Source organism: Osmia bicornis, chromosome 16 (genome assembly GCF_907164935.1).
Source record: "Osmia bicornis bicornis chromosome 16, iOsmBic2.1, whole genome shotgun sequence".
Taxonomy (NCBI): domain Eukaryota; kingdom Metazoa; phylum Arthropoda; class Insecta; order Hymenoptera; family Megachilidae; genus Osmia; species Osmia bicornis.
In genome coordinates this window covers 4,059,770-4,083,669 of record NC_060231.1, presented here as the reverse complement: position 1 = coordinate 4,083,669, position 23,900 = coordinate 4,059,770, and the positions used below count along the sequence as shown (strand labels likewise).

General features: G+C 39.8%; 3 protein-coding genes across 3 annotated transcripts; all 3 read right to left on the bottom strand.

Moving 5' to 3' along the window:
- Positions 1 to 52: 52 nt before the first annotated feature.
- On the bottom strand, positions 53 to 11,427 carry LOC114879054 (high-affinity choline transporter 1). Its single transcript, XM_029193553.2, has 7 exons — positions 10,902 to 11,427; positions 9,590 to 9,922; positions 7,940 to 8,310; positions 7,315 to 7,619; positions 6,530 to 6,809; positions 5,475 to 5,692; positions 53 to 5,075 (listed from the first exon to the last, which is right to left on the bottom strand). Exons 3-7 carry the CDS (start codon positions 8,211 to 8,213, stop codon positions 4,359 to 4,361), a joined length of 1,794 nt encoding a protein of 597 aa, XP_029049386.1. The 5' UTR covers positions 8,214 to 8,310; positions 9,590 to 9,922; positions 10,902 to 11,427; the 3' UTR covers positions 53 to 4,358.
- Positions 11,428 to 13,618: 2,191 nt separating this feature from the next.
- Positions 13,619 to 17,634, bottom strand: LOC114879051. The gene is made up of 3 exons (XM_029193548.2): positions 17,528 to 17,634; positions 14,404 to 14,680; positions 13,619 to 13,785 (listed from the first exon to the last, which is right to left on the bottom strand). Exons 2-3 carry the CDS (start codon positions 14,662 to 14,664, stop codon positions 13,723 to 13,725), a joined length of 324 nt encoding a protein of 107 aa, XP_029049381.1. The 5' UTR covers positions 14,665 to 14,680; positions 17,528 to 17,634; the 3' UTR covers positions 13,619 to 13,722.
- Positions 17,635 to 17,847: 213 nt separating this feature from the next.
- On the bottom strand, positions 17,848 to 23,799 carry LOC114879045. The gene is made up of 13 exons (XM_029193534.2): positions 22,842 to 23,799; positions 22,531 to 22,624; positions 22,326 to 22,449; positions 22,023 to 22,169; positions 21,222 to 21,400; positions 20,469 to 20,675; positions 20,181 to 20,402; positions 19,854 to 20,046; positions 19,581 to 19,791; positions 19,209 to 19,515; positions 18,997 to 19,142; positions 18,545 to 18,761; positions 17,848 to 18,468 (listed from the first exon to the last, which is right to left on the bottom strand). The coding sequence occupies exons 2-13, from the start codon at positions 22,543 to 22,545 to the stop codon at positions 18,253 to 18,255; spliced, it is 2,184 nt and encodes a 727-aa protein (XP_029049367.2). The 5' UTR covers positions 22,546 to 22,624; positions 22,842 to 23,799; the 3' UTR covers positions 17,848 to 18,252.
- Positions 23,800 to 23,900: the final 101 nt, after the last annotated feature.

The window sequence follows — 23,900 nt, the reverse complement described above, 5'->3', positions numbered from 1 at the left end:
GACAGGCTACACGTACCTCCTACTCTACATAGTCGAAAAGTAAAGCACAGTATTGTTTTTTATACACTGTTTATTTTTAACATTTACAATCAACATCGCGTTCAATTTCTCAATTATACACGTATAATAGTATCGTATAATACAATAACGCTTTCGTAATACATATACATGGATATACTCTTACGGGATAAGTTGGGCGTCTTTTGTCATCTCTTTTTTTTTCTTTACACATAATAATAATAATACTCTATGGATAGGTAGACGTCCCAAGCTGGCGAGATAGGACAAAGGTTATGTAACAGTAAGTACACGATTCGGTTTGAAAAGCAGGCTAGTTAGTCGAAGAACGTCGCTGTTCTGTTAACATATTACAGATTACTTTTTTTTTTCATTAGCATCATCAACTAAGTTCGACTGGAACCATTTTCCATTCGGCGTTCAGGCAGCCCATCGTTTTCATTCTCATCATTCTTTTTCACACTTGCATTTTCGAAAAACGTTTCGAGGAACTCTAAAAAGTTGCTCCTCGGATTCTGCGTACCTAACCTAACACCCCCCTCCCTCATCGGTCCATTTAACGAGAGGATAACAACGCTATAATTATAATATATAATAATACGTATATACATGTCTTTGGTTTCTTTTTTTTTTTTAATTATGATTTTCTTAGTTTATTTCCTTACCTTACACGCTAAATACCTAATACACGTAGATCACGCATCATGATATGTATAGATTACATCGTTGGTTACAATGCACATCGGTTGATATGCATAGCGATCGTAGCCGATTTCTTAATTAACATTTACGGACACTACAAATGTGTCAGGTTTCTACTATATGGACGCGTCGATACAATAGTAGTTCCTGTTTGTGCAATGTTTGCGAACAGCACTCGAGGAAAGATGAGGTATTTAATGAATAGTTGGGTTAACCTAACATTCTGCAGGAAAGATCTTTTTGTTAAAGCGATTCAGAGTAGTGTGAGACATAGCAGGGAATAAAAGAGGGTATGAGACCTAATAAAAGGAATTATGGAAAGACATATCTTGGGGAGATTACTAGGTTAGGTTCCCGCTTCAAACCCTGCTTGGGGAATTCTATTTTTCTCAACGATATCTATATATCACTGCAAAAATCACCAGTTTTTACAATAGCAAAATAGAAAATAGAATGCAATAGAAAATTTTCTAGTGGGTGTGCAGGAAATTTAGTAATCACGCGTTTCGTCGACGCCAATGGTTACGAAAGTATCCGATTAGTGACGGACAGAGCCGAGAGAGAAAGCAGTGGTGCTTTCTAAGTTTCTTCCTCTTCCAGCCCTTCTAGAGCTCCCCAGGATGGGCTCCACTTATCATAAGAGTAAAAGTCGTCGAATAGAAAATTGTACCAATAAAGGAAAACAAAGATTATTCGAATAGCGCAAGAAAACTGTGTTCTCAGATAATTTAGTAAATGTTCGGTTTCTCTTTTCTCGGTCGATTGTTCTTCATTTTACGACCGTTAGTCGTAAAAAGGAGACGGTATGCCTACTGTAAAATGATTTTACTGAAAGTATAATGACGATAATTCTTCCTTTCGTTGTCTGCGATTAACTTGGCTCAATCGAGCGACTGAATACCCGAGTGAAAGTTCCTTTGAAAATACTCGGAAGATGAACATGCATATGCGTTTCTCTTCTTCCTGTCATTTTAATTAAACGCACCAAAAAGATCCTTCCTGACTGCCAGGTTAATTCGTTACGATGACATTTTGTGCAGAACAATAGTATCTCCAGCTTCTCTCAATAATCACTTTATCATTCTACTTCTCGGAAACAATAACTGTATACAGGGGTTTCATTCAAAACGGTGCTTTAGAAATAATTGTGTGCGTTATTCTGGTTGTCTTTCTTCGGAAAAACAGAGAGTGCCGTTTCAATCTGTCGTGTATCCATGAATAAATATTAACGAAATCGATGGAATCAGGTTTGCTGTTATTTAGGGATATGAGAAATGAATAGGAACTACTCGTTTAACAATTATAGTGCCACTCAAAAGTATTAGAACACATTTGAAATTACGCACGAAAGTTTCACTTATTCAAATTTTTGTTTGTAAAGTTTGAATTCTGGGATTGGTATTTTGTTTCAAATGGCAGTGGTTGGGTCGATCGTGACCTACACCTATAAAATGTGTACAGCACCGAGCATGGTAGTCTTTCCTAGGGAAAATGGCGAAGGAGGTGCTACCAATCGCTATAATACTCAAAAATCACCACACGTTAACTTAGCTTGCAAGAATACTAATAGTAAGCCTTTACACAAGAGTGGTAATACTGATTCCCCTGGATCGCCATTTTCCCTAGGGAAGTCTATTATGCTCGTCTCTGTTCAACGGTACGGTAACTAAAATTAACCTTTCAAATTTCGAAAATAATATCTGAAACAATATAAAATAAAAATCACATTGAGTCATCAAACAATTTTTCAAGTGTCCTAATGCTTTTGAGAGGTTATGTACGTATACGATCTCTCAATTTCTTTCGATAAACAATGAGGATGAGCAACTACAATGAGCAATAACGCCATTGTACTGGCATCAACACATGATGGCCCTTGCTACGTCAAACAATACAATCGCTCGATTAAAACTAACATGGCTAATATTAGTCTTCGTTATCTTTTCTGTGTGTATGCATTGTTCGGAGGGCAATCATCGTGTCTACGGTGAAAGCTACTGGTATTAGTCTTCTTTTGTGGATGTGTTACGTGTACGTCTGTCTAAAGGAATCTTTCTTTCGACAATGCTAATTCATTCGTCTCGTTTTAATACCGATTATATCATACATTGTGTGTCTGTGTGTGTGTATATGTTTATATATATATATGTATATATACTATATAGTAAACACAACGAGTCTGTGCAACGACCGATCCGTTTATATAATTTTACAATGAAAAATCTTCATAACATTTAAACGATAGTTTTTTTTTATTTATGTATTATTAATTTTACAGACGAATTAGAAGAAATTTATTAAGGTAAGCTGTGTCAATCTTGACCCAAATTGAAATTAAATACTAAAAAATATTAATTACTTTTTAATTACTTTAATTACTTGTTTAACAGTGAATGGTTAAGAACCGCGATCAACAGCCTGTCATCCTAAATGAATAATTACGTTAACCGATCGAGTAGTATACTTTCTCGAGAAATCGTCACGATCACTGAGCTACTTAATAATAAAGGGGGACAGTTCGGTCGATGCATCGAGACGTTACTCCTCTCCAAGCGGTTTGATCAACTCTAAATATACATACAACATACTTTCGTATATAATATAATATACCACGACGCACCTGAAGACATCGCATATATATATATACTTCTCAAAAAGGAAACAAGGTTTATTTACTAGGCCTAATTGGCGGTACAGGCGAAAATCATCTGATCCGACTATCCAGAAAGCTTCGGTTCTTATAAAGTATTGCATTTAATCTTCGATTCCTTGTTCGCTCGTTCGATCTCTTTCTCTCTCACCAAATTGTCCTTTATATTTGTTCGTCTATTGCTTGCACTACGTAAGAGCACAAACGAGCGTTCTTCAAGCAGGTACACGACACCGTAGCTAACGTATAAACGCGAATGTACGAAAGAAGATTCGTTTGAAACTTGGAACAGATTGGCTTTGGTTAGGCTCGAAGCTTCTTGGACGTGGGCGAGAAATCAGGAGAAATTAATGAAAACCGATTAAACGTAAAGATTTAACAGTAAAGATTCGAAACGCTCGGGACCGAACGGATCTTTTCCGCTTTCATTGAATCTTTACTGTATTTACTAGCGAAAGCAGGCACGCTTCTAATTTATCGATAGAATGTCAGTTCTAATTTACTAGAAACAGAGAACTCTTCCAAAGCATAGGGACGATGATGATGAAACGAAGGAATAATTATGAGATAGATGGCGCACAGTTGAGAAACCTAACCTCCAAACGCTCGAGAAAGACGCCATACTGTCTTACTTCTACTACGTCGAACATAACCTATTTCGGTAAAGCAGTATTTCTTGACTAGTATAAAAAAATTGTAAAATCGTGAAAAATAACAAAGAAAATTCCTTATTCTACAAAGCAGCGTTCAGATTAGGTGAATAACTAGCAAGGGGGATAGGTTAGTATCCAGAAGCTTTGGGTCATCTCCCTTCACCAGTTACTAACCTAGTCTGAACGATCTTTAAGTAACAACCCGGAGTGATCTATTTTAAAATAACAAGGGTGTGCCAAATCTCCCATAATTATCCTAGAAGAATAAACCTAGAACAGACCTGTACCGCCGCATTTATTGTTGGTCACAGCATCCGATCACGGAACCAGGGGGATTAGAACTCGGTGCTGGATTGCGGCTGTCGTGGCACATTCGGTCCGTGAGGCACCAGGTGCGCCCCAGCGCCTCCGCCGCCTCCTCCGCCCACAATGCCCTCCATCATCCCGGGTGCTTTGTACCCCGGTTCCATGTCGTAGTCCGGCTCGAGCGCAGGATTCACTCGTCCGTTCGATTCGTCCTTGCTGCCGTATAGTCTGCCGACACCAGCAGCCAGGACGGCCATTTGTTCGCCTTCCGCCGGGTCCGGGCCTACCCTCTCGACATCTTCCGGTATGTTGACGACGCACCTGAAGACATCGTAACCAGGCGCCACCCTGCCGGTCAGGAAGGCCACCTGCGTGCCGTACGACACGCCTATCAGCGTCACCAACGACAGCAGCATGGCCATCGTTCTAAACGGGAACGTCTGGGTCTTGGTCTCCTCGTCGTATCCCGGATAGTGGATCAGCGCAGGTAGACCTAACAACGGCTCCCCGCCGCTGACCCTCACCAAGAAAGCTATTATGTAAGCGGACAGGCTGCCGTAAGTGTTGCAGTTATCTTTGAAGTGGACCACCATCAACAGTTGAGGGAAGAGGATCACGTAGACCAGGTCCGAGCACATCGACCAAAGTCCGTAGATCGAAGGTATCGTCAGAGCCATCACCGTGCTCAACACTCCGACTACGCCTATCCCCAGTCTCATCACCCAGATGATCTCTTTTTCCGACGCCTGTTCAGGGGAAATGGGTAATAGACAAGGACCGGACGTCGTATCGCTTCGAGATGCCAGTATGAGTGAACAACAATGTGTTGGTATATGAACGAAGGGTCTATTTTAGCCGTTCACGAGACAACAGCTAGAGATTTGCCGGGAATGGCCGATGGTCCTAGGTGTCGCGATACCTGTCTTACCGAGAAACGATGAAGAGACAACAGCTTACGTATGTTGCTTCGAAGAATGTATACCGATGACGAATGATAAGTAACGGTGATTGCGGTGAAGATGATGATGATGATGATTGTTAAATGAGAATGACGACAGTCGAGACCACGAGATGGTTGAATGAATGCCGCGCTATGAAAGTGATAAATAAAGGAAGGACCGTCTACGTAAACACGCAGCACTTACCCTCTGACGGAAGATCAATTTATACACGTTTCTGGCGAACATGGAACTAGCCGAAAGGATGCTACTATCGGCCGATGACATCACCGCCGCCGATACTGCGCCTAATCCGAAAAAGGAAACGAAATCTGGCGTCAGATACTGCAAGACCATCGGTAGGATCATGCTTGTTTCATCCACGGTCAGAGGATATGGCCCCTTGTAATCAGTTTCGTTCCAGGCTGCAACAGATTGTTCATATGTTGTCCTGTTATTATAGCTGAAAGAATGCGAGCCTAGTTGGTCAGGATGGAAGGAAGGGACATAGGCTCCTATAAGGCCGAGTAGCTGGGCCAGTAGGCTTCGCCGATACATAGGGGCAAGGAAGGTAGCTCGCAGGGCAGGCCCTATCGCTCTTCCTCGCCCCCAGGTGCAGGCAAGGTCTACTTGCCCTTTGTAAACCCGCTCTAAAAGTAAAAATTCAAGTAGTGTATACGACCCAGTTACTGAGGACATAACGTAACGACTCGTCCCAAATTAAAAAAATGTCTACAGCTGAAAAAACATTTATCTCTCTATACAGAAGAGAAATATACAGGATGCTGACCTATTGTGTCGCATTAGTTCCGGTGATTCTATTGTATTCCGCGTTGGTGAACGAGCGGTATTGCCACCCTCGCCTCGGCAACGTCATGTGACAAAATCCCACGCTATTGTACACCCTGTGGGATATCAAAGAACCCTTCGCCCACACACCCTTCCGTTACAACACCGACCCGCTTAGCCCTGGAACCCTGTAAATACCAGCAGTTCCCTCTCTCTCTACGATACCACCAAATGTCAAGTAGCCTTCGAATTCGAACGGAGGGGTGACGAGCAAACCGGGTCTAATTCGATCCCCTTTAGCTTCGAGGATCCATGAAACACGTCTTTCTCACCCTTGGAAGGAACAAGGAGGGACGATTCGTAGATGTACAGATGGTTCAGGTATTCTGTACATTTTCTACGGTAGATCTACCCACTCCAGAGCAGTATAAAGAAAGGTCTACTCTAATTAAATTTGAAGAAACTTCACTTACGCGTCGCTTTGGCGATTGCACCGATCAGGACAGGAGGGATGGCCATCAGGATACAGCCTATCGCAGCCACGTAACTTAATATCTGAGCCCTGGTCGCCGATTTCGACGACAGCACACGTTGGAAGTACACTTGCCACGGAATACCACCAAATATTAACAAAAGTCCGTTATCTACGTATGACCAGTACTCCTTTGAGTCCACTTCACCGATCCAATCCACATCCATGGAACTGAGTGATTCCACTTTTGGATTCGCCCATGCGAATGGAATGCACATCCACTGTAATTAAAATTGTCAGCTTGTCACCAGCGACCCCTACAGCATTCAACTTATCAAAAGTTAATGAAACGCGGATAGAGTGTAATAAATGAAAGGACCAAGTTGCAAAGGTACACTTTGAAAAGCTTTTGTGTTGAGCTAAATGAAAGAGAATGATGCTATCTTCGTCCTGTGGTCCATGTGGCGATTATATCATGGTAAAGTTAGGTCAGACTAATCTAACCTAAACCTATTACAGCTAATGAGTGGTCTATATGGGTTTGCGATAAGAAGATAAGTTTGCTAATATATTTCATTTGAGCAGTAATGAAGGCTCTACTATCGTTTGAAAAATTTCAAGCACTCTCCACATGGAAGAGCAGACTGCAAGCTATCGATAACTGAAGATGATAAAATCAATACACGATAACCTTCGATAAAGAAACTGTATACAAAAATTGCTATTATGATGAAAAAAGAAAAAAGGAAAATATGATATTATTATTAAGATATTGTTTAAACTTACCAGCCCAATGAAAATGCAAAAAAGCTGAATAACGTCGGTATATGCAACGGAATAAAGGCCACCGAAGAGCGTGTAAAAAATGGCGATGCAAGCGCTCAAAATGACCGAATAACCCTGGTCCATGTCAATGATAACCGCCAAGGTGGCACCCAAAGCTGCTAGGATACCTGCGGCCCAGAAGACCTCGCCGCACAGGGCAGGAAGAAACAGTAGACCTCCCATACGTTCGCCAAACGCATCCTGAAGAGGATCTAACATCGTGATGTACCCCTGTTCTCGCATCTTGTTCGCGAAGAATATACCGCCTATAACAGAGAAAGACAGTCGTGTACTTTAATTAATACATTTAAGACGTTCGGACCGAGGGTAACAGATACAGTCTTAATCGGGAAGAACGTGTTAAAAATACAGTATTGCCCACTTAAGCATCCGCAGTTGGGACCGAATACGGACGCTTAAGTGGGGAGGTGACTTCTGCGAATTCAACTGAATATTGGCTCGAGCCTTTGACTTGTGCCGCGCCGTTAAAGACTGTTCTCAAATTTCACTCTGCACGTAAGGAACTCACTCCGAGGTTCTGTTTCCAAGAACTGGTGGGGATAGCGACGATGTAGTATCAACTCACCGAAAACGAGGCTGAGGGCATATCCGAAAGGAGCTTGGCACCATACAAGACCCCTGGTGTAAATGGCCTCCGCAGTGCCGTTGATGTAACCACCTCCGACCCAAGTCGCGGTCATGGTAAATATACCGACGAACATTCCAATCGAACGACCCGCTAGCATGACTTCCTCCTCGGAGTTGTTGCCGGCCTCCTTCTTCCTGGCCGCCCATATTCCTACGGCTAAGATCAGCACGTAGAAGAGAATGATCGAGACAAGACCGGCCAAGTTGATCATCTTCGGGGAGTACGGGTCCACCTGGGTGAACTCGAACTGACGTAGACGTAAGTTCGGGTGGTTCGCCGGCCGATCCGACTTTGGGAAATTCGGATACCTGCGTTTCAATAAGAAACAAGCGACCGTATAAACGAAAGTGGCGACATCTTCTGCATATTACGCTCGCGTGTAACTTAGGCTTCCATTGGTGTAGGACAGGGCTCGGAATTCAGAGGCTACGCCCATTTCCTCCCACCACTCGCGGTGCCCCGCGCGTGGGCCTTAGTGCTTGAGACACCTCAGGCGTGTGTCGTATGTATTTTTCAGGGCGCATTAGGACTATACTCGAATAATAGGTTTCCACATCACCCATGGGGTACGATTCGTGCGGCATGCGCCTGAGGTGCCTCGAGTACTAAGGCCCTCTCGCGGGGCACGACGAGTGATGGGAGAAAAGGGGCATAGCCTCTGAAACCTGGCGGAAGAGAGCAGTAAATTCCGAGCCCTGGTGTAGGAGAAGGAGGTCCCCCCACTCGTGTTATTTATATAGGAGGATAGGAGTGGGGCTGTACACGTGGAAGCCTACTTTGCACCCGAATGTACACAGTATTCTTTCTTCTCAAAAGCTCGACAAAAGGTTGGCGTGATTGAAACTTAACAAAATGATAAAATGTAAGCAGGTATTATTCTAGGTAATCGTCTAATTATTGAGAATTTCTTAAAACTGTTCTTTAAATAATTCTTCGAGTTCAGTTTTATATACGAAGAGATTTGATTACTTTGTATAAATTGCATTTCGTTTTTCTACTCAATTAACGGTGCGGTTTGATGCGCCGGCGCCTAACGCGTGCAGTTAACCGTAAATTCTATGTTCCTGTCCAGAAGGCATTTAAATCGCTCGGCTGAGTTCACCCTCTAATCCCATTAGTCCCGCTTCACCCTGCACGTATACTGTCCCAGCCGTTGCACAAGAAACGCGTAACCTTACTCGCGTAAAAACGGCCTCTCCACGTGTATGTAAATAAAGCAGAAAGTTTCAAGGCTCTACCATTAAATCGACGGGTGTTAGCGGAGGAAGACTCGGTCACTCGCCGCGCCTATCGATAGAGAAGTTTACAGCTACGTCCGACAGTGATCCGGGTGGTCGTTCGAAGAGTTTAACAATTTCATTTATTTACAAAACCCTTTTAAGTTGCTAGAACATCAGTGTGCACCGAAGCTACATGGTCCTTTCGTGCTTACATCAAGGCAAACCATAGTCAAAATGATAAAAATCAGGGATTTCGAAAGTAAAGAAAGAAAAAAATTAATGAAATAAAGCGTGTGCATAAAACTGTGTGGGGACGATTTATTTTTAGCCTGCACGCGAAGCCGATAAGAAAAAATGTTGATGGTACCTCTGATGACCCCGCGGGGTACAGTCACGCAGTAGCGGGGGGCAGCCTCACACGGGTACCAACGGCATGTCCTGGTGATGGTCCTTCCAGACGGCCGACGACGATGGAGGGATGGGATTTGGGGGGCAGCAATCGCCCCACCGGAGCGAGGTCTTCTGGGAGGGGCTATTCCTTGTTCTAAACGCGAGGCCGCCCATGGGCGCTGATGGCCATCGATTTTCACCCAACTCACCAAGCCTGCTACTTCCTCTGCTGCTACCTTTACTTCCTCCTCGGTATCCTTCCTGATCCGTGGTACCAGTACCGATCACCGAGATCAGTATGGTCCTTCACCTGAAAGAACGACGTCGATCCCTCCAGCAGTGCAAGTATTTCTTACGAGGTCATGGCATTTCGGGTTCCGCACATGTACCGTCGCGTGCAACATACCCTTCCCCCGCAAGGAAGTATTATTCCCCAATCTGGATGAACTTTACGAATGTATAAATGATTCATTCCTACCCGTTTATTCATTGAGGCCCCACACACAGGGTCTCAAGCCAAACGGGCGCTTCACGTTTTCAGGTCCTACTCTTAAAGAAAGCAGATATAGAACAATGTTTGAAATAAAAGTTTAATGGTTGGATAAAAGCTACAAACCTCTACTAACAGAATTCTGAAAAAAAGTTATTCTTGGAAAAAAAAAATTTTGAAAAATTTTTTTCAAAATTCTGACAAAGCAGTTTTGTGAAGATTGTTATACTGTTAATCTTTTGTTAAAAACATTTTTCTATACCTGTTGTATTTGAAGAGTTATACGCAGAAAAGTGGAGATCCTACTTGACTTTCGGACATACCGTTGTTCTGAAGGCATGGATCATTCCATAAACCTACTTAATTTCATTCAGATCGATCATTGAGGGTTTCACAGTATTGCCTTAGTTAAAAGGGAGCGTAGAAAAAAAAATATCCCACCGCATGCCCTGTAGGAAGATAGGAGGTTCCAGGTTAGGTTCCCCCCAGGCTACCTTGGTTCCCCCTGGATTCTCCCAGAACCAAAAATGGTGGAAGGCTTACATTTATCCTTAATCAAGAAAAGTCTACGTTGCACCCGAATGTACAAAAGTATTTTACAGATGTTCTTGGAACAGATCAACTTATCCTTCATGGACAGCTGTGCCAGACAAACGTTACCATCTAGACAACAACAGCGGATCAAAAATAAAATTGAAATTCGGCACGTACACGGGTGGAATGTCTATCTACTATGAACGAAAATGTCATTCCTTAAAAGCAGGCTACTTCAACTACTAATTACACGAATTATACTCACAGATTCACCAAATGACCTTTCAACTGGCCGAGATGACTTCAATGTCGCACCTCCACTTTTGCACGAGAATCATTCACTGAATCATTCACCGATCAACGAACGAACAAAAAAACGAAAAGAAAAGAAAAGATATACTCGAAGCTGAGGAGGAACGATAGCCGGTGTCGTCGACGCGAGAACGACGTGTTCCCGACGTCCGTAACAGTCGTGGAGGCCACCCCGTACTGAACACAAGGTATCCTTCTCGTCGTCGAGGACTGGCGGCGGAGGAACGGTTCCGTGATATTGATTCGACCCCGTGACGTCATAGCGATTCACGGGGGTGCATCCTACCCTCTCGTCCTGCTTCTGTCTCGCTCCCTCCGTTCCTTTTACCGCCGACCTTTCCGTCGTTCGTCCACCTCCATTCTCCTCAACGTGGTCTCCCTCCTCTTCGACAACCCCCGACCGGGATCGAAGCTGGAGGCGTGGACTGAGCCAAGAACCGCGAGTTTGCGCCTCGTATACCGCGACTCACACGAACTCTCCGAGAATCCAGGTGGACGCGAGCCTCGGGACAGATATCTTTGCCTTATGATTACAGGTACTTTTTAGCTACCTGGAAAATCAACAATCCGTGAACCCGCAGCGACGTGCGTTGAGCCTCCGTTTGGCACGAGTGAATAGAAATGGAGATTTTTCGGTAAGGAAGTATTTATAATGTTATAAAAGGAGAAATTAATTATTCATAGGCGGGGGAGTAAGTTTAAAGTGTATTTAACCCATGGTGAATATTCCCCATTGAAACCCCCACTACAGGGTACCATGGTACTATTTAGAAATTTCAATTTTAGATGTCCTATAAGTAATAATGTTTATTTATTCTAAAATAGGGGTTAATAAGCGTGGGGTTAAGTTAGGTTACCTAACTTAAGGTAATAGTTGTTGGGTTAGGTTAGAACATTATTCAAGATGGCGCGTTGTACAGTTAGTACTGAATCGAAAACGTTTTTTACAAGTATTTGACAGTACCATTATTGATCTAGGTTGGATGCAAACAGTGTCACTGATCAGCTGTGTAGGTCAGACGGTGTGTCCAGGTGTCGCAGGTGAGACTGCGCGTGTAGGTGAGTGTGACAGACGAGGTACGTGTCATTGAAGATGGAGAGGCGTACGACCTTTATGCAGAACATTTTTCAATGTTATGTCGTATTTAAAAATATGACCTCATTGATATATGAAAAATGCCTTACATGCCTTGTATGCCTATACCTTACGCAGCTAACCTAAAATTCCTTATTTGCGATAACCTATCAAGCAACTAAATAGAAGACAAAAATTTCTAAGCCATCTCGGTAAAAAATATGGTACTTGCGATGCGTTGAACGACAGCAATGTGTCCTTCCGGTGCGAGAATTCGGCGGACATTGGCGGTTAGGAGAGGTATTCTCTGAATTTTGCGTTCAAGCCGAATAAGAATGTGTGGGTGACTAATTTAAGAGAATTATTAGATTTGTTTCACTGTTACTCATGCCTCCTAACGCCGGTCCCCATCGAGGACCAACATCAAGTAAGGTTAGAATAAGAAGGAGCTCTAAACAAAATGGTGGATTTCATGCACCTTGGCAATCTAGAGTTAAGATAGTTGTCTGAAAGTTTCCCAAAGTCGTCAAAGACACATGAATTGATAAACGCATAGCTACACGTAACTTGTGTACTTTTGCTAGTGTCATTGAACACGAACGCCATATTTCTTAGGGCAAATAATGCAATCATGCTCGCAAGACAAACACGTGTTGCGTTTCTCTGTACGAATCTGTGAAAAGTTGACGAAAACGAGTAAACGTGAATGTTGAACTGGAAACAGACAAGTTGGAGTGTCTTCCCTGGATCTTCTATTTTTAGGTTAACCTCAAAATCAATTACTTGAAGGTTGACTAAAATTTTCATTACCATGAATCTTTCGTGTAATTCTAAAAATAGACGAAGACTGAAAGTCTGAGTGTGTGGCAAAGTCGGTTAACGAGTGAGAATTTCCAATTTATGGAGGGAACTTAACGAGCCCAGAATTGTTCTAATTGTGCGATAATGACAGTAGAGTTGTTCCGTTCGTATAATCACTTCTCACATTTCGCGAGATCATCGGACGATCCGTTGGTTGAATGACGCCTGTGGAAAAATTCGTACGCGAGGACATTAACGATGCTGACGTCAGCCAATGAAATGGCCTGTATAAAAGGGAAGCCTATTACTGATTGAACAACGAATTGCCTTTGCTACCACGTTTGCTATAGGTCAATAGAAAGCTTAGACAAATATAGTTGATCTGTTGGACGGTACAATATGGAAAAACAAATATAGTTTGGCCATTGAAGGCAGACAAAGATACTTCCAGAGTGAAACCAAACCTTTCCTATACCTCTTCTGCTCCTGCATGGTCGATATTACTTGACCCACTCTTTCGTACCTAGAAACTGTACCCTCCCTTTTATATACCCCCCTTCCTACCTAAACTACCCTGTGATATCGAAGGCTCGATTTTTACCCTGTGCCATTGTTGCAATACATTGAACATGTGGTGTGTGACAGAAATAATTGGATTGAGGGACAAAATTTCAATTATAGTTTGGTTGTAGAAATTAAAGTTTAACTGTCATCTCCAGGTACACTGCTGAGTAGAGTAGGCTTCCCCAAGGAAAATGGCGCTAGGAGAAAAGGGGGCCCATTATGTGTAAACATTTCCTTGGATAATTAAAAATGTTATTATTTTTTTCTACATCAATTCTAATCTTAATATCTTAAAAATTAAGTTCTTAAGAATTGCCATACATTGTATAAATTATTATCCTTGTTGATAACAGGGAACACAACGCACCTTGTCCCGAGGTCCACAGGAAGAAGTATTCTAAACAAAAATAATATTATCCATTTACAAGTGATTTAACGAGCTAGTTGGAAATTTTAATTAACCTTCTTTCAATTTTCAAACGAAGCTAACCTAAAAATGGCAAATCCACTGTGGCTCCCCTAATCGAAAGCTTTTCAATTAATTCCATTTCAATTCATATATTTATTTATGTATTCTTTCAACGAAATTCGATCAGGGGTTCCAATTAAAAATAAACAAGGAACAGGATCTGTTAGGTCGGGTTCAAGCGAGGTTAGTCCCTCTGTCAAATGTCACATGAAAAAGTCAAGCAGCCTCGTATCGTACGAACTGGTGAATTGAAAATTGCCACGTGTCAGGTGAAGTGCCCGACGACAATAAGCACGTGCACCGTGGAACCTTGTAACTGGATACGGTGGGACTGGGTTCCACGGGTATTAAGGGGTGCTTCGAGTTCAGGGCACTTGGGCTGAGTACCTCGTGCCATGCTTGTTATTCGCATAAGTCGCAAAAGGACACGCAACCCTTTTTACATATCGTTCTTAACAACCAGAAATAAAATTTTTTATTTTTGGTTTCCATTTTGTTACAAGAAGCACTGCCATTTTGTTTTTGTAATCAGAAGAAAAAACTAACCTGGTCGAAAATTTCATCAGGTGGACAAGGCAGAATACGAGCCTCGGATCCTTTGCATTCAACATACTGCAAACAATCTAAAGGATAAGGCAGATTGACTGTTTTTCCTTGATCCTCCACATGTGATGCCTCCGGACATTTTGGAATTTGGCAACTTTTTGACAAATTACTCTGAGAATCTTCAAGTGTGGTTAATGGCACACCAGCAATAACAGAGCTGATGATCAGGCAGGTGCAACAAAGAATGAGAATTGATTTCATTTTGGAGATTTGGATCCTGGAAAGAAGAAAATATAAATTAAAATTAGTGGAGGATATTTTTTAGCTAAAGTATTGTTGAATATTTTTCGAAGTAGGGTAGGTTAGGTTACACTGGCAGACAAGTTAAGTTAGGACCAATTGGGATTTCCCTATCTAGGCGCTATCCCTAGTCAGTGCATAAAACCACTTGCAAAAATTCCTAGAATCTATGAATTGAAATTCCGTAAAGTATCAAAGGCCGACAAGAACGAATCACTCGAGGTGTCACTAGGAGGTGAGCCTCTCGATTGGTATCCGATTAATGCTCGACACAATTTTTTTAAGACAATATTTCCGCCCGTCGATGCTTGCCAACGTTTGCCACGTTGAACAAGGGGAAGAACAAGATGTTGTTCGAGTAGGAAGCAGTTGTCGATGAATAAAGTAGGTCACGAGTTGTGACCTCCGCGGCTCCTCAGGTCGCGTCTTTTGCACAACCTCGGGGGCTCTCTCTGCTCCTCCACTTAATTACCTCCGCGTCATACGTACATGCGACACGAATTTTAACACATTGAACGCAGTCGCCGTGACGAAGACGAATCTCTCGAGCTTGAGGACAAATCGTACCGCGATAGTCGCTTCGAATATAAAGATGAAAGAGTACGTTGCAAATGTTGTTCAATTTCTTTGAGGCCTCATATTTTGATAGAATTTCATGTGAAGAACCAGAGGAGGGTAAGTAAGACGGTAGAGGGACAGGGAGGGACAGGAAGCCTCCTGCAAATAATTAATTAATTATTAGCAATTTTTAGTGTGATCGTTTCTGTAAGTTCGACCCATCAACTTTATAATTATTTATAATTAATTAATTACTGGCTGGATCCTTACAAAACCTCCATATAAAAGTTTCTGCGAATGGGATATTTTTGGATGATTTTGTGACATAAAAGTACCGTAAAATGGCACTTGTGGTATATCAATTTAAAGTTTAAAGCTTAATGAAGATAATTATGTAGGCGCTTCGTTGATATTCTTAATAAAAAATGGCTGAATGCAAATTACAGTAAACAATGACCATAACTGGTAATTTTAAGTCTCTTTCGTGAATATTTTAAATATTTGCGATTGTAAATTGAAAAATTTGTTTGTATTTATTTATTCTTCAAGACTTTATTTATCTAATGCTTCAAATTTGTAAATCACCGCTCTTTTACAATTGATCCGCATCGATAATGATACTGTCTTCCTTTTTTTAAGTTTAAATTGTAAATTAAAGTATTATAATGATTTAGTTTGTGTTAAAAACAACAGTTTTTGTAAAATAATTGAGTTAATAAATTGAGAATGGCTGTAAAAACTTATTTAACTTGTTTTTTACGAAAATACCTTCCCCGTATCGGTAATGGTATAGATAGCGCCATCTAGCGGCCAACTTAGGAATTAACAAAACCGAGAATTCCGTTTTTTGGGAAAATAAGAAACTTTTGGGCTTTCCTAAGGCCAGCAAATGATTCTACGACCTCAAATACATAGGAAAAATGCCGTCACAATTAATTTCAAGCTTTAATTAAGAAAATAAGAAAAATAGGCATTTCATGGACCACAAAATTGTCGTCCATCTAGCGGCAAAAAGGTGGAACTAACGAAATTCGAAAAATTCCGTTTTTTGGCAAAATAAGAAACTTTGGCGCCTTTCTGAGACCACCAAACGATTCTATGACCTTGAATACATAGAAAAAGTGTCCTCATAGTTAATTTAAAGCTTTAATTAAGATAATAAGAAAAGTAGTCAATGTAGTGTCAAACCTTTTTTCTTTTGACTCATTTGAGTTTCTGAAGCTAGTGAAAGCTTTTCTAACATCAAATATTGACCTAATTATATAAAGTAATGCATAAAATATTAAATGAACTTGATATAAATGGAATTAATAATCATAGTTGCTATTTTTTTTATTTTCTTAATTAAAGCTTTAAATCAACTGTGAGAACACTTTTTCTATGTATTCGAGGTCGTAGAATCATTTGGCGGCCTCGGAAAAGCCCAAAAGTTCCTTATTTTGCCAAAAAACAGACCTTTTTGTATTTCGTTAGTTCCACCTTTTCGCCGCTAGATGGACGACAATTTTTTGGTCCATGAAATGCCTATTTTTCTTATTTTCTTAATTAAAACTTGAAATTAATTGTGAGGGCACTTTTTCTATGTATTCGAGGTCGTAGAATCATTTGGCAGCTTCGGAAATGCCCGAAAGTTCCTCATTCTGTCAAAAAACGAAATTTTCTGTTTTCTTAGTTCGTAAGCCCGCCGCTAGATGTCGTCACTTGTACGATTACCGACGCGGGATAGGTTTTTTCGTAAAAAATATGTTAAAATTAAAATTGTTACAACATTTTCAGTTTATTATCTCAATTATTTTACAAAAATTCTTGCTTTTAACACAAACTAAATCATTATAATACTTTAATTTACAATTTAAACTTAAAAAAAGGAAGACAGTATCATTACCGATGCGGATTAATTGTAAAAGAGCAGTGATCTACAAATGTAAAGCATTATAAATAAAATTTTGAAAAATAAATAAACTATAAGCAAATGCTTCATTGCCACTTATGGTCATTGTTTAGTCGATAAGTTGTTGAATAGTTTCAGCCGTTTTTGTATAGATGGCGCTGGGATCTAATTTTTAAAATAACTTATGGCAATCTTTTTAAAACACAATTTCCTTGAATTTAAGATTACTTTTTATAAACGACTTAATTTTGCAATTAATTAACGCATGTTGAGTCTTGTTGCATCTGTAATCATTAGCAGAAGTGACCTGAAGCACAGAACTCAAGGTCTATATGCCCAAGCCGAAGCTTAAATCATTCTTGAAAAATACTTTACCACTATTATTTCCTTTGATTAGATAATATAATGTCCAATGAATACAGCAGATGGACGCCTATAACACGAACAATCAGAAGAACTGAACAGAACTAAAGTGACTGAGGTCCTAGCTCTGCTTATATCCATCAGATGTAACAAAAAAAAGACCTTTAATCTATAAATAAGCCTGTATAGAGCCGCAGGATCCATTAGCGTACATACATGAATTCACTGAACCAACTGAGTCACCTACTCATTTGCTAATAAAGAGGAAATGAAAATATGTTTTTTATTTTTTAAATTCTTTGTAAGTTCTGAGTCACCATGTGGCCCTTGTATCATCTACACGACAAAATAAGCAGTAGACAAATTAAAAACAATTGCATCTCTTAGCTCCATTTTTAGGATCCATTGTAGTTTTGTATGCAGTAGACCAAGGTGTGACCAAGAAAGGGGACTATTCACTATGACCCTTCCAAGGGTCTCCCAAAAAGGCTCAGGTTCTGCCCCTCCTCAGCAAGCCATGTGGCAGGTGTAACCTGGAAGGACAAATGGTAGGGAGAACCTTTGCTCCCTTCAGATCAGAGAAAAATGGTCTATTGTAATAAATCCAAGATATTCCTGAAGTCCAAAAATTTAAAAATATTCCATGTTCTTGGAATATATAAAAATATAACAAGTTCTTTTATTTATAATACTGTTATTATTACAGTATATTCTTTGTGATATGACCACCTTTGTTTTTAAAAGGGCAAATATTTTCTGTTCTCTCTCATTAAATGCAGAGCTTCTAAAAATGCACGATAATTGATTTCCAACTGGCCACCTTTCTCTACAGAGAAACATTTATACACAGCATCCAATTCTCTGTTACTAATTAATTGAAACATGTGTCTGACGGATAGGGCCTTGATCAAACAATTCTTTGAAACAGTTCCAATGTTTTCTTTATCATAATCCTGCAATTAAAAAAAGTTGGCAGAATATAAAAATCCGATACTTGATTAATTCTTCAAGTATAGTGTATATGTCAACCTTGAATAGTTCTAGAAGATTTGGACGCTGCATTCTGCTCAGTTTATCCATTGCTACAGTAGCCATCTGTCTCTCATCGAAAGTCAAGAATGTTTTCGGAGAAGCCTCCGGGGGCACGTGTTGCACAGGCACTAAAAGTGGTGCTCTCTCCAAACTACCAATGGTGACAGCCTCTTCGACCACTTCACCGAATCTCACATAATCCACGTAATTCTCTCTTTAAAAAAGAAAATATTCCATTAAAATAAATGCCAGATATCAAATAACTGATTTTGAAGAATAGAAAGTCTGACAAGATTTCATGACATAAAAGTACCATCAAATGGCACTTATGGCAGATCAATTTAAAGCTTAAAGTCTAATGAAAGTGACTATATAAATATTTCATTAAAATGAATAGCTCTTCTTTGGAACAGGCAAGTCTTTCCATTATTAGATATTTAATTTTATACCTCAAAGGCGATTGGAAAACTTTCATAATGGTTCCTATTTCCGTGCAGCTCAAATTACAACGAAGTTGGTCCAATCCTCTCATAAAATCCACTTTTTTAATAACCCGTTCATTTCGGGGATCGTATGGACGCATGAACTCGATCGCCTTCGCATAAAATAATAAAATGAGGTTGAAACGTTTGAAGAAAAACGATCGAGCTCTACGATTTACCTTCACTCGTTCGCGTACGATTTTCGCTTTGATTTTGGCTAAAATTAGGACAATGTTTGTCTCGTCGACGCTGCCTTCGGGCGGCGGTTTCTCGGCATTGATTTTCATCTTCTCTTTCAGCATAGAATTGTACAGAGGCTCTTCAATTTTTATCGCCTCTAATTCTTTCAAGAACAGTACATAATTGAAGCCTAATTCGTCGTTGTATCTCTGCTCTAAAGCATACTCCTCCTCCTCCGAAAGTAACACCACTGCAGTCGCTAGGACCTGGCGAAGTTGTGCACGAGACACGTGTCCTTTGTTGTTCCTGAAGAGAACGTTTAAGCAGCCATCGTTTCAAAATGATTTTGATGATTTTTAACTTTGACCTACCGATCATAGTCCTTGAAGAATTGCTTGATCAGAATCCTTCTTTCGTTGATTCGGTGTCGGACTTTCTGCAGCGTTTCCTCGCACAGGTCTCTGATGCTCGCCGGCACGCATTGCCAGTCGGCTGTTCCCCGCCGCTTCAGGTCGGCTATTTCTTTCGGCGGTGATTCAACTGTCAAGTTCGGCAGTTTCTCCAACTCCTTGACGGTGAATACTATAGGAGAAGAAAGATATCAGAGGCGAGGTGATCGACCGGTGTTGGGTCTGGATGAGAACCTTGATCGATGTCGTCTTGGAACGTGCGCCAACACACGCGGTCCGGGTCGTTCGGGTCTTTGTAAATCTCTACGAGTGCATCGATTTCCGTTTCCGCTAGGTAAAGACGTCCCAAGCTCGATACTTGAAGACCGTCTAATCCTCTTTTGAATTGAGAAACGGTTACTCTTCCAACGTTCAAATGACCAAACCTCTGTTATTAATTATAATTCAGATCTAATTTAGATTAGGATGCCTGAATTGGGCATCGTCCCTTTGAATTAGGAACCCTGGGAACGCATGGTTCCATAGGGGCCCGTATGCCCTGGGACACTCTATGCAGATCACCTTGAAGAATTCCGAGATTCTTATTCGATTTTCAAGAATATGCCTCTGAATCTGCTGAATGATCTTCATTAATGGCATGTCAGCCCTCGGCTCTTCCATCACCGGATGAAACACCGTTTGTTTCCCAAACACCTTGCTGGGCAGAAGTTTCCCAATTTCTGGCCTCGGAAGTTTCGGTAGTTCAGCTGTGATAACTCGACCGGGAAATTGATCGAGTAACTCCTTTTAAATGGATAATGAATAGAAAATAAGTAGACAATCATTGGGAAGGTATCATTGTTGTATTACTCCACTGAGAGAAAGCATTCCATGTTTATCGAAATACGATTGAACTTCATCCACAGCCTGCAGGAAAGCCACGTAATTGACCGTGTACGCATCCTTCGCGAATCTTTTTATAAGCAGAGAGAATTCCTCGGAAGCCAGAACGATGTTGAGGAACTTCAAGATCCGTCCGAAATGAGTAAACGTCACTGTCCCGGCATTCTTTGCGATCTATGAATAGTGAATAAGGTACATGTACCAGGTGTCTTACGCAAGGGACCAAACTATAGCTTTATACGTAATGGGCAATTCCATTGGAAAATAATTTCATTTTGGAAATGTGTACATTGCTTGACGTCGATCGATGCGTTTCTTTATTCTCTACGAGTAAGTATTATGGTACTTGGGTCGAAAATTCGTCGGTTCAAAAGATATCTTAGGGAGAGACCTCGAGGCTCTCCCTGTCTCTCCCTAGGATATCTTTTGAACCGATGAATTTTCGACCCAAGTGCCTTAGTACTTTTTTGTAGAGAATAAAAAGACGCTTCTTTTGACGTATAGATAAGTATGCAGTTCCATTTGAAAAATAGAAGGTGACCTTGAAATTTTTGGAACACCTCCATCTTTGGTATTCACACATATATCAAGTGATGCTCCATTGATCACCATTTAATTTTTCCTAATGACATTTTTCCTATCTGCAACTATTACAGTTTAGTGCTATAACTTGGTCCAACTGCATATGTATACCTAGTCGTTCAAAGAGACTACACGCACTAACTCATAATCTTGAAAGTATGGCCTGAGGATCAGCCTCCTTTTATTAACAATAACAGCAATTTGAGAGAGGATAAGACATAATTTTCGGTATTCTGCTGGACTTAATCGATTCACGTGTTCTGGATCCTCCCATTCCAAGCCAGTTACAAGAGGTTTGTTCTTATCAAACTCAGGAACTGTGAAGAATAATAACAATATTTATATACAGGGTAAAAAAGAAAAAAATATTCAATGATTTCAAGCTTGGCCCAAATTTTTTGGAACACCCTCTACATACATATTTTTGTTAATACGTAGCAGGCAGTATTCTGTCTACAAGATTTATAGCACCGGGCTATATACGTACAATAAACAGAAGGGAATACCCAAAAGAGGATTGGGAAACGAATTCTACCTTGACCGTGTGGGTTCACTTAACGGTACCGGGTCAGGTACGACGAATTTTAGACACGTAGGTATAACAGTTTCCAAGATAACTCTTCATACTGTTAGAATTTATTCCCTTAGGTCCTAAGGCTTAGGATTTGCTTGAAATTTCATTGCAAAAAGAAACAGAATACGTTTTGCTAACGTTTTATAAATGTTGAAGTAATTTATAATTCATATGTACTGTATCAATTATTTATCATCATTCCCTGTCAATTTTTTTAATAAAAAAAAGAAATCATATTAATACCTATCGTATCGTTTGCGAAGAATAATGCAAGTGTAATGCATACATGCTGCAAAATATGATAAAGTTGATTAAATCAGGTCAAAGTTTGAGTGAAATGTTTATTTATAAAAATTTATTCATACCGCTATCGTGGATAATTGTGCAAAACTGCGTATATAATATTCGGCCATCTTGTACGCGAAAATAATCAGCCAAATCGCAAATTTCTCTATCGGACAGGCCAACTACATCCTTCAGGGGACCAGCCAAAACCGAAATAAACTTTGACTCTGTACATTAACAACAACATTATATAATCTCTGATAAATTTTGCCATCTTCGTTAAACTTAAATGTGAAATCATTATAAAATTATAAATTATTTATTCGAAAATATATCCATTATTATTATAAATTATTTTAAATATATCGTTAGAGATAGTGTACCTGAAATTAAACAATTTTTCTCAGGATCTAGAGGTTTATAGTAATCCCATAAATTAAAACCAATACGAAATATTGCCGCCCTTATTTTATTACAAGTACGCCAAACATCTTGCAACCTCAAAACCTAAGGATAGAGCACGTGTTAGTCGAAAGACGTGCGCTTCCGTTCGTTTTATTTTAAGAAACAGGAAGGGGACAGTTTTACCTTTTGCTCGGGCATTTGGACGAATTAAATACCAACTTTAGGGATTACAAAAATTTTACTCTGTAAATACCAAATAATTTTCGTCGGATGCAAACTACTTATGTCATCAAACAAAAAAGAAACGTAAAATCGTGGTGTGAATATAATATGTAAATAGGTTGTTTGCGATTGACAATCAACATTATTATCATAAAAGATAAGTGAATGAATAAAATGTTAAAAAAAACAATGATAATAACATTCAGTTCCTCGATTTAACCAAATTACGGTGTAAAATTTTAAACATGTAATAGATGGAATTAAAAACTTACTTAATTATAACAATATCATAATTTTATTCAACAAAGAATTCTAAATATAAACATAGTGATAAACATGTGTTTTTAACAACTTTTCCTTGATGCATTGTTAGGTGTTGCAGCGCCATCTTTATCAACAGTGGTGCCACCTACTAGCGTCTGTTGACTCATCCAATAATGAGAACGCTGAATCAACTGTAAACGTTTCCCGCTTTTATTGAGCAACAACATGAAAATCAATTTTCTTTTCGTATTTAAATATTTAGAGCATCCATTAGGAAAATGAAAATATGAGAACAGGAAAGAACAGAATAAATGTAATAGAATAGATTTTATAAACAATATATTGATTTCTTAGAGGTTACACGTATGGAATTCTGGGAAATGATGCTTACAAATGGAGCCGGATCTTCTACGAACAGCTATTGGCTGATAGACAGCATTTAACATTTACCATGAATCTTATTGGTCCTTCGTTTTCGCTCTGATCCCCACGCTGTACTAAAATTTACATCTGCTAGCCATTATATCTACTGTTCCCCTTTGGCACCGCTGGAAAATCCGGCAACATCGATTGGTACGACAGTAACGTATCAACAGTTCAAAATAATTTTAATAATTTTCTTTCTTTTAAAAGTAAAGAATTATTCAATGCTCTAATTAAATGTACATAACTAATAATAAAAGTATTCAATTGTAAGCAGTACTTGACGTTTAAATAAAACAGAACACAAGTGTGAAGAATAATTTTTAGATCTAAATAATATCAACTAATTATAATAATTAATAAATCTTAACTTCACGAGTTGTAATTTTGCGCTAGATTGCATAAATTGTACATTAATAATTAATTGTATCATTATTTCAATTTTAATAAAAGAACATCACTTCTTTTAAACACTGTAAATAATATATGCTTCGGGAAAGTACAAAATCTGTAGGCATAAAATGTTAAAACTACGTTCCTGGACGGTGAAATCTGATTGGCTGAAATGTCTTTTAAGGGGGGAGGTGAAAGAGATTCCATGATGCTTTGCGCGGAATCTCCTGAGTCAAACTGGCGCAAGTCGT